We start from the raw sequence: 14,738 nt of genomic DNA, 5'->3' as shown, positions 1-14,738 counted from the left end.
TGCTCATGTTGCTTTCTGTTGTGTAAGTGGAGGGGAAGAAAAACTGCTCTTGAAGTTTTTGTTGCTCATTTTGCTCATGGTCCACTTGGTGTTATTTTCTGACCTGGAACATGCTAAGAGGTTTGTGAGAATAATTACCTGAGCACTCAGGTAATTACTCTATCTCTCTCTCTTACTCCTCATCTGTGAGACAGACTCTGTAAAATAAGTTTAACTCCCTGATTTTTAATGTAGCCCACAAGAAAACCAGGGACCAAAGTGACACTGAACATCCAGGAGCTGCAGCTAAAATACACCAGATCATAAACTATTGCACCAATTTTGAAATGGAAGCATATTGTCTAACTGCTTTCAGAGTAAAATGTATAATAATTTGAACCTTGAACTGTACGCCGCACGTTTTGATTTGAAGATACCACAATATATGCTATTCCCAAATATATCATGATATCAATATGGATTTTAAAAGTTTTTTAAATGTTTGCTCATGAAGCTGACATGCAGCACATTCAACAATGACGCTCAAATTTTGCAGCACAAGTAAACGTTTTGTGAACACTAAATGACTACACTTAGTTAAAACTAATGCAGGTTGATACAGCTGTCCGGCTATAAAGTAACCTCTATAGGGATTATAATGTTCTGTTTTTGTCAAGACTATTTTGCATTAAACCACCAAATGTAAATAAATGAGTGCTACACCTGTCTGTAGTTGAATCAATGCCTCTATCATGGTCATTGTCATCATCAGTGATTGTTGTTACTTTTTTTTTTTACTTCTTATATAAAAGGTGGCACAGGCTCAAAACATATCTGCATCCTTGGCTGTAAACTGACATAAACATATTATGCCTATAGTTCAGAGGAGGTTTGAGGTGCGAGGTTTGCATTATATAAAATGTTAAAACTTAACTTTAAATAAGAAACACAGTCAGATAATTTCCAAAAACCATTCTATTTATTATTATATTATTTTGTGTTCTTTGTTCACTGGATCACATCGCAAAGATGCAAAAAGGAGACCTATCAAAATTTGCCGTGAAGCTTCCCACGCCTAAAACAACGCCATGCCCATGAAGCATCTGCCGTTCCCGTGACGAAAAAACCCAATCTTTTTTTTCTTTATCCTGCACGAGGTCCATTTGACGTCACAGACCCAGTCCCAAAGTCCACATCAGCATCCACATCGTGCTTAGTGACATAGGGTAACAAAGGACACTGATAAAACCGTGTTATCTGTGCATAAAAGACATCTTACCAAGCTGAAAATAAACTTTGCCAAAGTTATTTATGTCTTTTATATGAATCCACCAGTATTAAAACTCTCAGAGTTTTAGCTGCATATTATCCTCTGCACGAAGACATAGCTTCTACAAATGATGTGCTTGTTTTTGTTATTTGTTATACATGGATACAAAGTACAAAGAAAGTACAAAAAAGTACAACTGTTGTACTTGGACACACATCGAAGAAAGATCTGCAACTGTTTCATTACGCACAGTAGAAACCGAGCATTACGCACGACTTCAAATATGAAATACTCCTAAATGTGGTGAAAGACAAACCACAGACGCAGTTGAATTTGCTGAATGAAATACGGGCATAAAAACTGCAAGTTTTTGTTACTTTGTTAAAATTGTGCTTTAACTATACATACGTTCTACCTTTGGATAGTCATTCTTATTGTTCCACTTTGAAAATTACAAGAAGCATCAAGCCCGGCGTCGTTTGCAGGGGCGGAGAAATACTTGTTTTGTGAAACGCGTAATGGCTCAGACAGGATTTGAATAACCAAACAAGTCCGACCAAGCCAAAAGCCAAGCTCGTGAAACAGAACGCACATCTGGCTGCCCGCGTTTGTTTTGTCCTTGGAGGTTGACAAAGGTAAACTTATAGAGCGTCACTCTCCACCAACACAGCTCTGACAAACTTGGACATTCGTGCGCAACAGCCAGAGACCAGACACTTTACCCCAAATTTAGAGAAAAAACAACTGTGTATTATCTCCGTGAATGCTGCAGCAGATTGGGCATTAGAGCGACCACATACAGCCGAGGTGAAATCCCCAGGCTTGTTGGCGGGTTTTTTTTTTTTTTTGTAATATTGGATTTCTGATTGAGGGAGATCCATTGTGCTGCCATGTCAGGGGCACGAGAACAGCACGAGCCAGCCAAACAAAGGCAGCAGATGGCTTTCCTGCTTCGATGAATTATTTTTAAGTTACAGAGACACAGGGACCATTAAGAGTTGTCCATGGGGAAATTAAAGAGCGAGGGGTTAATGATACAAAAAAAAAAAGATTTGTGGTAAAATGTATCCAATTTATAAAATATCTAAATTGGTCTATGACAAGGTGGATTTCTTTATATGATTCACAAAAAAAGTATTTGTGATTACTGTAACTGTAAAAAATACAGTAAATAAGAAGTGGAGAAAGAAAAAAGATGTACATAGGTATAAAGATATACTGTAGCTTAGAGCATCCTTGACCTCTGAGTGATTTACCCAGTTGATTTTATTACATTTTGAACTGAAAAGACACCTACAAGAAATAAGCCAATGGTGCTTCCGGTTTAAAGACTCTTGCAGAGGGACTCAATCAACTGATCGCCTCATTTCTCCGTGCAGAAGCAGCCCCTGCACTGCGCCTCAAGGTTGCAGCAGAGCTGGGCCGTGAGGGGGCGGGGCCTCTGCGAGGGGTCCGCCCACAAAGACAACGCGCCCCTGTCATTGAGCCACAAACCTCGTGTAGTAAAAGGGCGCTCAATACAACTGCAGCTTCCAGCCAGCGATCATCTATCTGCCAGAGCTGCTGCTGGCTTTAAATGACAGGCAGCAGAGGAGCAACCGAGACACGTCTGGTAAGCAATATTTATTTATGTATTAAATATATATACAGTATATTGAATTAATTATATTGTGTATCATACCAATCAGTGTAATGAATATTGCTAGTGTTATATATTTTACCCCTTGACACCAGAATTAGTATGAAATCTCACTGTGCTTTTTAAATATGTTAAATGTTCATAGATTAGAGTGTAAATATTTGTGTCAGTATTTATATGGCTACAGTGCAAGTCTTAACCATAGCCTTTACCTGTAACATGTGACTGAGAATGTGCTTAAGATTTTATGATCTTACTTTTCTTGTGGGCTTTACTGTCTTTAAATTTTTTTTTTTTTACTGTAGTTGTTTGGTGTAAATGCTATAAAATGACTGAGCTGGACCATAAATCCTATTAAATAAAGTTATGTGAGACACAGAAACTATCAAGTACAGTTTCCCACATTTCCAGGAAATGACATCACACCAGACAGAGTTGTCTCGGGCTTTCCTGACTTTTCACTGTAGATACTGCATTGTTAAAACGCCTGTCTTGTTAGATTAGTTGTCCTGTTTCTGTCAGCTGCTAATGAGCCTGAATGTGAGAAAGTCTGACCACATAAATTCTCACTGCAGCTTACGGATGACTGGGTCGCTGTGGGAGAGACGTCCTGCCTGCGTGAGTTCAGGGGCCAGAAGACGTCTCACTAATGCAGGACAGACAGAAGAAACAAGAAAGATTAGAAGTAGAGTGATGTTTATCACCTGTTGTCTCCAGGAGGCACTTATTCCTGCCTCTGCTCTTATGTCATTTGAAATTCTTTAAGATCCCGTAGGTACACTGACTTCTAGGCTACTTATTATCATAAGAGAATTAACTCCAGACAAGAGAGGCACACAGGGGAATTGTGTTTATCTTCTTCTGTCCTGTTGTTAAATTGTGTTTGTTAAATATAGAAGTAGTATATATATATATATATATATATATATATATATATATATATATATATATACACAGTATATATATATATATATATATATATATATATATCAAGAACAGGTAAGCCTAATGTCAAAGTGGTGTCAATGTCAGTTGTGACAGAATTGTTTCAGAGGAAAATAAAGCTGCAGGGTTCATTTGCTTGTGTGTAAGCACTATTCAAGAACAGTTTGACCTATTCTCCTTTTCATGTTTTAAAAGCAATGTTGGAAACATGTCTGCAATTTCAAGTAGCCAAACCAAAATAATATTAAATTATATGGATAATTAGATTTAGACTTTGTAATGTCTCCTGTAGATGTTGTCCTGATGTTTTAAGGCAGACAGTCAGAGAAAGAAAGAAAGAAAGAAAGAAAGAAAGAAAGAAAGAAAGAAAGAAAGAAAGAAAGAAAGAAAGAAAGAAAGATTGATTATGGGGTTGGGATGCAAAGTTTTATATGAATAATTAGATATACAGTTTAGAGAATGATTCATGAAAGATTATGGGGATGGGATGCAAAACTGGTGAATGAAAAAACATTTTTTATATGAATAATAAGATATACAGTTTGTAATGATTCCTGTCGATAATGATTCACGAAAGGCTGCTTTTATGAAAGAAAGAAAGAAAGAAAGAAAGAAAGATTATGGGGATGGGATGCAAAACTGGTGAATGAAAAAAATAAAGATTTATATGAATAATTAGATATACAGTTTTGCATCCTGTAATTATGATTCATGAAAGGCTGCTTTTGTGAAAGAAAGAAAGAAAGAAAGAAAGAAAGAAAGAAAGAAAGAAAGAAAGAAAGAAAGAAAGAAAGAAGTTTGGGTATGGGATGCAGAATGACAAAAATAAAGTAATACCCTCTTTTTGTGTGTTGGTCTTTTTTCAGCTGCTTAATAAAGTCCATTTTGCCTGGTGTCTTATTTTATCAACAGCCATGTGAACAACAGTTGTGTGTGTTTTATTCTAATGGCGGGTTATTCCTGTGGATCACGCGTCAAGGTGCAGACGGACACGGTCCTCTCACTGGTTCTACATAGACTGAAGGCTTCTTCCCTGCACGCGCCCGAGTTTACTCAAGCGAAAGCAATTACCTCATCGCACGCGCCAACCAGCTGAGTCGTTGCAGATGGGCGCGAGGACCTACTCTGTGTAAACATGGGCTTCTGCTATAATTTTGATGTAGCCTAATACTAGACTATATTTCTAAAATATTGAAGTTTGTTTTAAAATCGTGATGCCTTATGTGGGGAAAAACCTAGGCCTATTATTATTATTATTATTATTATTATTATTATTATTATTATTATTATTATTATTATTATTATTATTATTATAATCAGGCCTTTAGCTACTATTAATATTATATTATTAGTTAGGAGCAGTAACCTTCTTCATGGATCAAGTCTGTGTAGTACATTTTAGTCTTCACATGTTAGCTTCAGCCATAAATGTTAAATTAAGGCTACCTCTGATAAGCTACTGGCCTAGGATGTTAAATATGTTAAATTCAGGAAAACAACAGTCTGCACTGAGAAGCCACGTGAATTTAGGACTACATCTGATCTGCACGGTGCTTAATGGTCCATTAGTAGCAGCAGACAGACAGACAGCAGGTTGTTAGCTCTGAGCAGCGTGAACTTGAGCACAAACTGTCCTGATTTGAACGCTCCCGCGCTTCAGCAGCAGCAGCAGCAGCAGCAGATGTGACCATACAATAGATGAGGCCCACGCGCTGAATAATTGAGTCCAATTTGAATAACTGTCGCACGTCTGACGCGTGCAAGGAGTATCCAGGCTTTTTTCCCAGGCTTCCTAGGAAAACCGTTGGCAGCCCTCCCACCCCTCCACCACTTCCAGTTCAATAGGGATTTAGTTTCTCACTGCTTGAAGTTGTGGGAGCGTCTTTAAAGAAGCCTGGGAAAAGACTCCAGTTCACAGACACACGATTAAACCCAGAGTAAGACCCTCTATTAACACAGACCTCGGCTTTTGTGTGAGGGGCCCATTAACCAGCAGGTAAGAGAGTAAACACCAGTTCACAAGAGAAAACCGTTATTTCATACGGGATAAGAATGGGTTATATCCAAAAGTATTGTAAAATAGGCCTATCTTCTATATTAGCTCCTGCCAGTAGCCTACGTTTTTAAAACTGCAACGGTAAAGGTTTTAAACAAAATCCTTGGCGAAAAATGACTATTAATCGTTTTACTGTACTAATAGCTCATGTAGGCCCATCGCTGCTTAGCAGCTCATATGCTGCATGGAAACGTAGCCTATTAAAAACAAAATAAAATACAAAAGCACGCCAATAAACAGACTTTATTCAACCAAAATATTCGCAAGATCTTATAACCCCCTTTATATAGCCTACTTTATAGTGGCCTCGCTTCCGTGTAGGCCTTTATCCCGGGTTATAATGGTGTTGATCTCCTGTCCACTAAATCGTGTTGGAGAGTTGTTATTGTCCATTTTCCTTCGGGGAATTGTACCATTAGTCGAAAAATGCTCGTGGGAATTCCCCCTCCCCTCCGCCGCGTGTCTATGACAGTTGGACCTGTGCAACAGATGGACCTAGGAGGCACGCGCCGAGCACGAGCCGTGGCCCCCCACCCCCCTCCCTCTCTCCCTCCCTCCCGAGAGACACCCACCATGCAGAAAAGGTCAATGAGCCTAATCTGACAGTGACGAGGCAGGAAGCTGTATGAGATGCAGCAACTTCTCTGATTATCACGTCAGCTCCCAAATGATCCCATAAAAACATAAATATGGTTATAATATATAGGTTAATATAATATTTCAAATGGATTTTGGGGCGTTATTAAGACTGCATCACCAGTAAGATACAGGCCTATAATGGCTTGAATTCTGGCAGTCATTTCGTTTTGATATAAAACTTAATTGGTCATGTTTTCATAATTAGGCTATAGCCCTCGCTTTTTCCCCCACAATTATGTGTTTTTCTGATATGTTGTTGTGACGTGAGTGGCAGGTTCTCAGTGATTTAGAGAAGCCTAGACAAAATCATGACAAGACACCTGGACACCTCTGCAGGTAAAACCACTTATGAACATGAAACTTTCCTGCCACCGTTTGGTGATTTACAGAACTACAGTTTTTTTTTTACCTGACAGGATGAGAGTTCAGGCAGGCTGGGACTTAGACACACAGTCCTGAAGACACAGGTTTGGCTTATTATCCTCAAAATGTAACTAAATTATATTTAAAAAAAAATCTAAATCATCACTGTTAAATGACTGGTTAATCATTAAACAACTAAGGTAGAGCCTATTGAATTGAATTGAAAACTTTATTGAACAACATTAGTCAAGTGTTCAAAAGGATTAAAAACACAATAATGGTCCTATTTGATGTCAGGCAGCCTAAAATCTTACTAACAGTATGGACCTAATTTTCAGATGAGTGCCGTGCACTAAAAAGGAAGCTAATTCAAATACAATACAATATCAAGTGTAAATTCTTCTAATTATTGCACTTAGCGTGCTTAGTTCCAACCCTGCACACATCACAGTAAAAAAATGAATTTTTATTGTTTCCATTATGAGCTAGTCATAGATCAATTCTTGGTAGAGTTTACCAGAACATCAGTTATGCTGTAGGCTTCTCCACAACCACAAATAATGTTGCTGAATGAGTTGAAATTGCACACATCTGATTACACTGTGCCATACTGGCTCAATTTTATTTTTATTTTTCATTTAAATTGTAATGGGATAAACCAAAGCAATCATATTTAGGTTCATTTGTTTTTTTTGCTACTTGGGGATATGTCACATTATGATGATATAGGTTAGGTATCATGACAAAAACTTGAAAAGGCGACTGAAACTTTTTGTTACACATTTCAATGATTTTTCAAGTCTGCGCAAATTCTCATTTGTCCAGGTCAAAGGCATCTCTAGGCAACTGAATCAGGTCAACAAGTAGTCTACACGAACTGATGAAGCCACTTGGATAGGGGGCGAAATGTCTTCAAAGACAAAAGCTAAGTCCAGTTGACCTGATTCAGTTGACTAGAAATGATTTTTCAACATAACATGTGTGTCCTGTTGTTACAGCTACAGGTTGTGGTCATGAACTCTCTTAATTCCCAGTAAAAGATGCTGAATATTTGTCATATCTAGGCCTAATGAAGAACTAGATTTGGTTAAATATCATGTTGTGAGTTTGAAGACAGTAAAGTGAAAAGTGAACATTTTCATACCTCAACATTTGTAATAGTTTGGTCTGTCACTTCATCACATAAGGCCTAGAGTGAATCACATAACAAATTCCTGATTAAGTTATAACTGTCTGAGCCACATTTTGTATAGGCATACAGTCTGTGGTATACCCCAGGTCTCCCCTCCTGTTTCACCAAGGGCCACCAGATGGACCTCTACTGAGTCCCGACTGTGTGTGTCCAGTGATGCTGCTCCACGGCCACGCGTAATCTGAATGCCCACGAGCCTGTATATGCTCAACGAGCTAATTGCCTCATTATTATTTAACCGTGGGGTCTATATTTGACATCCCACCACAGTTGCATAACTTTCTCAGAGTTTTAACGAGCCTGTCCGCTCTGCCCCTTTAACTTCTGAGCCGATTTCCAGAAAGCAGCAACCTGTAACAGGCTCAGCGGTCCTCCCCCTGATGGATTATTAAACAGTCGCTCAGTCCCATGTCGCCATCTGCTATAGGAAGAAAAACACTGCGGAATATCCTCCGAGGCACATGATAGACGATAGTTAAGCAGAGAAGGTAAACAAAAACATAAAATAAAGCAAGTCTTTACCGGAAAAAGGGGAAGCAAAGTGGAGTAACAGGTGTTGAGCGACCGAGAGAGCAGAAGCGGATTACTGGCCCCACATCGTCGGGTAAAACACAGGCAGCAGGTCAGTTTACAGATACAGACACAGAATAAGGACAGTGGAGCGAGTTTTTTTTTTATCTCAACATGTAAAACACGTCGCTTTAAACAGCCGAGGCTTTTCCACAGCTCTATTGACCAGGAACGCGTCTTGTTTTGACGGAGACATGTGGAGCCACAATTGAACTATCGGGGGGGAAATTGACTCATCTTGAAAGTTTGTGATGCTGATCCCGTCTACACGGTGAAGTGACAGGGTTCAAACCAAGAGAAAGGAGTCGTCCGACCCTCTGCAGCGGCTATGGTGGTGGTGGAGGGCGACCGGACGCTGCTCGCCGCGAGGCAGGGGGATGTGCAGACGCTCAAAGTGCAATTAGCGGCAAAAACTCTCACGGTCGACATTAAGGACGTGCTGGGGGCTTCACCGGTCCACCATGCAGCCCGGGCCGGAAAACTGGCCTGTCTGCGTTTCCTGGTGGAAGAGGCAGCACTGCCGGGCAACTGCCTGGCGAACAACGGGGCGAGTCCGGCACATGACGCCGCAGCTACCGGTAACCTGGCCTGCCTGCAGTGGCTCCTGACCCAAGGTGGATGTCGGCCAGAGGTGAGTGACCCGAGCTGATGTGTGGCAGACAGTTAGGCCTATAGTCTTAATTCTCCGTTTCCTCCGACCTGCCTGCCATTTTTCTTAGATGTGTAAGCCTATACGTGCCAAACCCTCGCATCCAATCCCTCCTACAAGCCAGTGTGACCTCTCCAGCCAAACTTGGACAGGTATCACTGAGCTCCACTGGACACATGGACCAATGTTAGAGTGTTTTCATTGCACCACACATGTGAAAATACAAGAGGAGAGTTTGGACTTGAAAACGAGAAAGTCTGACAAAATGTTAAGACTTTAGACATCAAACCCCAATGAATCTATAGCAGAATTTTTACAGAGGCAACCCACAGATAGTCCGTTTTAATTAAGAAATACTTCAAGTGGTTGAATAACATATTTCAGATACACTACATCTTTTATCGGGGGCTGTGTTATTGTAGGAATAGGCACTTCCACAATAAATGTAGTCTAAACCTAATGATTCAGATCTAGCCCCCAAAGCTCTGAAACAGTAAAGTAAATCACTTAGCATGGACGAAGAGAAGAAGAGATCCCCAGACATTCACAGGAGCCTGAATGGTGCTTATATACTGTTCTAAAAAAGAAAATTGAAATGCAGTGTATAATACAAATCCATGAAATTTAAGGTAGATTGTTGTCGGTTGTGGATCAGTGGAAATGCACTGACAATGTTACAAAGTTTTAATTATGGCACTTGGCTTTAGTTGAAACCCCACTCTGTTGCTACCTCCTGTCCCCATGCTAATGAAGTAGCCTATGCAAAACTGGATTTGCAAAGGTAATATCCTTTATACAGCATGCTCTGTGGCACAGAGAGGGTACAAACCATAGACTGTAAAGGTACAAACAGACTTAATGACATAATGACAGTGGAGTCTGACACGATAGAGGAAAAATGTATAATGGCACTGTAAGTATTATGGTTAAACCTTCACATGACAGATTAAACCTTGTGAGCCCTTATGACTCAGTTACCTCATTCCCATGTCCCTGCTGGTAGTAGGAGGAAAAACATTTACTAGTGAGGGAATGCAGCAGGTATCTATCTATCTATCTATCTATCTATCTATCTATCTATCTATCTATCTATCTATCTATCTATCTATCTATCTATCTATCTATCTATCTATCTGATAATACAATACAATATACAATAACAAATGATAAGTGGAGTATTTATACAGGCAGAAAGGTAGAGAGATAGATATATTTTTATACACAACAGAAACACAAGCACCACATCTGAATCACTCAATCAGATACTGGATCTGTCCCGTAGTAATCTGGGATTCTAAATTTGAAACACAGAGTAATAAGAGCTCTATTATCTACTTACTGTCTCCATTACTTTTGATGACTGCCTGACAGAGCCCAGAGGAGTGACAAAGAGCACCCCACACCAAGAACTAACTGATAAAATAACTTGGCTGACATTTAGTAATTACCATCAGTTATCAGTTGCAGTGCAATTTACTTGATGGGCAGTTTCAATTCAATTCAATTCAATGTATTTAAAGTGGGACAATGCAAGTTCATGAACGAAACAAAATCGTAAACAAGCCGGATTGTAGCCACAGGCTAATTTCCATCCGCTTTCACTTGTCACAATTTGTTTTTGTTTCACGTTACTGCTCTTGGTTCCTGATTGTATCTGATGTTAATGATGTGCATTTGAGTGTAATAAGGACTAAGTTTAATAATCGCTCCACATCGCACCTCTCAGCCCAGAGACTCACCCATTAGTTTCCCTTTGGCACCATGAGTCTGGTTTAATGACAGTACCCGTAACCTTAACTGTGTGCTCCTACATGAGCTGTATGTTGTATGATTCACTGTCTAATCCTGTAACTCTGACAGTTTCTATTTTACTCTACACTGTCAAAGTCATCTGATTATTAAATTGTTCATGTTTTTTATTCTTCACTTCTGTCTTTGATTTACAGGACAGGGACAGTTCTGGTGCCACTGTTCTCCATCTTGCATCCCGCTTCAGTCACCATGAGATCACCGACTGGCTGCTGAAGAGCGGTGAGGTGGACCCCGGGGCCTCCACTGATACAGGCGCCCTGCCCGTCCACTATGCAGCTGCCAAGGGAGACCTGCCGTCTCTCCGACTGTTACTGGGGCACGTCCCAAAGTAAGAGCAACGCGGTTTCGTGAAACTGAAAGAATAGAAAACCATGTGTTGTCTTCATGTGTGATGGTCGGTGTTCCTCTGTGTAATCAGAGTCTAAACGCTGTTGATTTGGTTACTGTGCAGGACACCACACGGTGATTTAAATATGTTTTTTTTAGTATCACTCACAGCACAGTGGTTTTGTCGCTTAATGTGATCAGTGCTTAAATCTGTCAAAAAGTTATATTTATTATTTCCATAAATAAATTGTGATGTTCAGGATAAACAGCTCAAATCAATATGAAAATTACATTATCAGGCTAAACTTTGATGCAAGATACATCACTCTCATCCTCTATGTTTTCTTTATCCCTTTCTATCTTTCACCTGGTCACCCTCAGCACTGGTCTTCTGCCACTGAGTCAGCACTAGAGTAGTTTCAAATGCCTTTAGACTGACTCTAAAGAACTCAAATCTGTATTTCCAGTCAGCTTTACTCACTTTTTGTGACTGGAACATGCTGCATTAGATTGACAGTTCAGACTCAGTTTACTGTTGCACTTCAGCAATCTGACATTGACAAGTCAACTCTCATTACTTTTCAGATGCTCAGCAAATAATTCTGATAGAAAAACTTCTGACTTGTATGGTGGGGGGTACTTGTAGCTCTAACTGGTAGTGGTGGGAAGCAACCTGAACTTTGTTTTTCGATAGCTGTGGGGCAATCTAACCACTCTGTTCTAATCTCATTTAGAAAAACACTCTTAGTGGTTTAACTTTCCCATAATACTACCCACTGCCCTAGCCCCCATTTGCTAGATAATGCTATATGCATTGCATCTAGAACAGTTAACAGTGTTGTCACAAATCTGCAAAGCTCTGAGAGCCGTGTCAACAATCAAATCAAGTGTGTGTGTGTGAACTAATATTATTGGTCTTTTTTGCCGACTAAACAATCCAAAGGCCTGAAATATTTAATGAACTGTGCTCTAATGCAAAGGCCAAGAAAAGCTTCTAGTTGTCACATCTTAAAAAGGAGTTCTATCAAAATAGTCGCAGATGAACAAGAGTCGAAGGGTTAATGTATGCATTATGTTAATAGGGTGTTTGCGTGCAATTAGCCTTTGATAGATATCACCCTCAAGCAGTGCAGTCTGTAGCATCAGACCCCCATGTCCTAGGGAGATAACAACCACCCATATGGACTATGTGACTGCCATGGACATGATTGAGGTGCACTGATCACACAAGAAGGAAAAGGTCAGGGAGAGTCATGATGCAGCAATGTAGGTGCAGATTTAGCAGCATAAAACTGTTGCTGTGGAGCCAGTACTGTAGGCAAGTGCTGATATTTGTGATCTGCAACAACCTGTGACATATACTATTGTATATTCTGTAACAGCATATATCACTAGTTGAAATACTGTCACAGAAGGTGTTAGTTGTCCATATAAAACGTCATGTTATGCCCTCTGCAGCACCACATAGAAATTAAGGTAAATTAACAGGTGGGATTTAGTGTCCTGTTTCAAAGAAGAAGTAAGCGATCCGGTCGTTTTGGCTAATGCTGCGTTCCAGGCAGGCTTTTGAAACCGTAAATTACAGCTTCACTTCAATTACAGCGTCACGACTTACGACTTTGTAGCGTTCCAGGCAACCCACTCGTGTTTTTCCGACCTGTTTTACCTGTGAAAGTCACTATAACGGCCACTCGTAACTTCCGACTCGTACCAGATCGAACTGGTACGACTTCACAGGTCGGAAAAACACGAGTTACGGGTTGCCTTGAACGCACCATCAGCCGATGGAGTTAGCAGCCCCCGCCCTCATCATGGATCTATTGGTCCTTGTCCCTACGTCACCACATTCAGGCGCATCCCTTGGCTGCACACACAGCCCTGCATGCCGTTCTCTCTCCTCATTGGATAAAACTTGTAGGATACGAGAAAAGTTTTCTCCTCGGCTCAGAGCAGAGCAGAGTGACTGAGAGACCCGTGTTTCGGTCCAAACACTCTATGTAAGTGATTGCTGTCGGAAGATAGAACTATTTAAGACTTATATTAACACAAAAATATCGCTTACTTCTGCTTTAAGAAACAAAAATAGTCTTTAAGTTGCAGAGCCTGGTCTGTTCTGTGCTGACCTTGTCCAGGTACTAACTCCAATATTGTGTGGTTGCACCCCAGACAGGTGCATAGCTGCTGAAAATTTAATGAGTCTCAGGGACATGGTAGCTCCCTGATAGCTGGGTCCCATTCACTCTTCTCCACCGCCCCTCCCCCTGTTGCTGTTTACCACCATCTCCATGGAGACACACACAGTAGCGCCAACCAGCGATAAGATAATGAGGGAAACAAATCCAGTTGAATAGACAGACAGCTTTCTAGTTTCTGCCCTCAAGCATTGTTTACAAAGGAACTTTGCAGCAGCGAGATAGCATTCTCGTTTCAGGGTTCGTTACAAGCCACAAATTTATATCAGTGACTTTTCAGAGGGAACCAAATGGAGTTTGTTCCACTTGAAAAACCACAAGGATAACATGACCCTTGTTACATCATCGCTTTAGCAAGTGGCGGCCTAATGACGGTACAACACATGGTGAGTGTTGCCGCGCAGAGGTAAATAGCATGTAAATAAACAGTAAACAACCAACACCCACTACACTCCTTTTATTGAAAATAATATTTCACAATATTAAACCTGACCAGTACTGACTGTGAAGACTCAGGGCCTTTTTGTTTTTAATGCTACTTGTGCCACTTCATTTATACCTCATATATAAAATCCTGATACGTTTTACAAGTTCATTTTTAGAATTTAGAGCAACTATTCAACATCTGCACAAAATGTGATGAAAGTCACTGAGATAATTTAAAAAATTTGAATCGCCTATTTATTTTAGTTTGATCAAAGAGTTACATTCATACAACCGATATGTTTTGTTTAGAATGACATGCAGACAAAAGTCCAGCGTGACCTGAAGACAAGCACTCAAGAGATGGATCTCGAAACTGTTGCAGCATTTAACTGCCTGCCATTTTCTACTCATTATGCAATCCCTGTCTGTCTGTGTTTTAAGGTCGAGGCGGCTGTGTTTCCCTGATACTTTGGTGTCCTTTAGATTTACAAGCCATATCTGAATCAGTAGGTCGTTAGCGTGTTCATCCCCAGTGACCCAAAACCAACAGGCTCATGTGCTGTGTTGCTGCTGATAGCCTCGGCACACAAAAGACTGAATGAATGACAGGGAGGGAGGGCAAAAGAAAGACAGAGGGAGAGAGACTACAGACAGGTTATGTAATGAATTAGCTCAGATT

General features: G+C 40.3%; 1 protein-coding gene across 1 annotated transcript in view; it reads left to right on the top strand.

Annotated features, from left to right (window-relative positions):
• Nucleotides 1–8,981: 8,981 nt before the first annotated feature.
• espn (espin) overlaps nt 8,982–14,738 on the top strand; it is a gene marked incomplete at both ends in the record, with an annotated part of 39,802 nt that continues 34,045 nt past the window's right edge. Inside the window, 2 exons of the mRNA XM_083975831.1 lie at nt 8,982–9,284; nt 11,249–11,442. Of these exons, the coding sequence (XP_083831957.1) occupies nt 8,982–9,284; nt 11,249–11,442 (497 nt within the window). The remainder of the gene's footprint in view (nt 9,285–11,248; nt 11,443–14,738) is intronic.

This window comes from Trachurus trachurus (assembly GCF_905171665.1).
Source record: "Trachurus trachurus genome assembly, chromosome: 7".
NCBI classification, from domain to species: Eukaryota; Metazoa; Chordata; class Actinopteri; order Carangiformes; family Carangidae; genus Trachurus; species Trachurus trachurus.
Note: the sequence above shows the minus strand (reverse complement) of the source record. Positions and strands in the feature narration are given on the sequence as shown.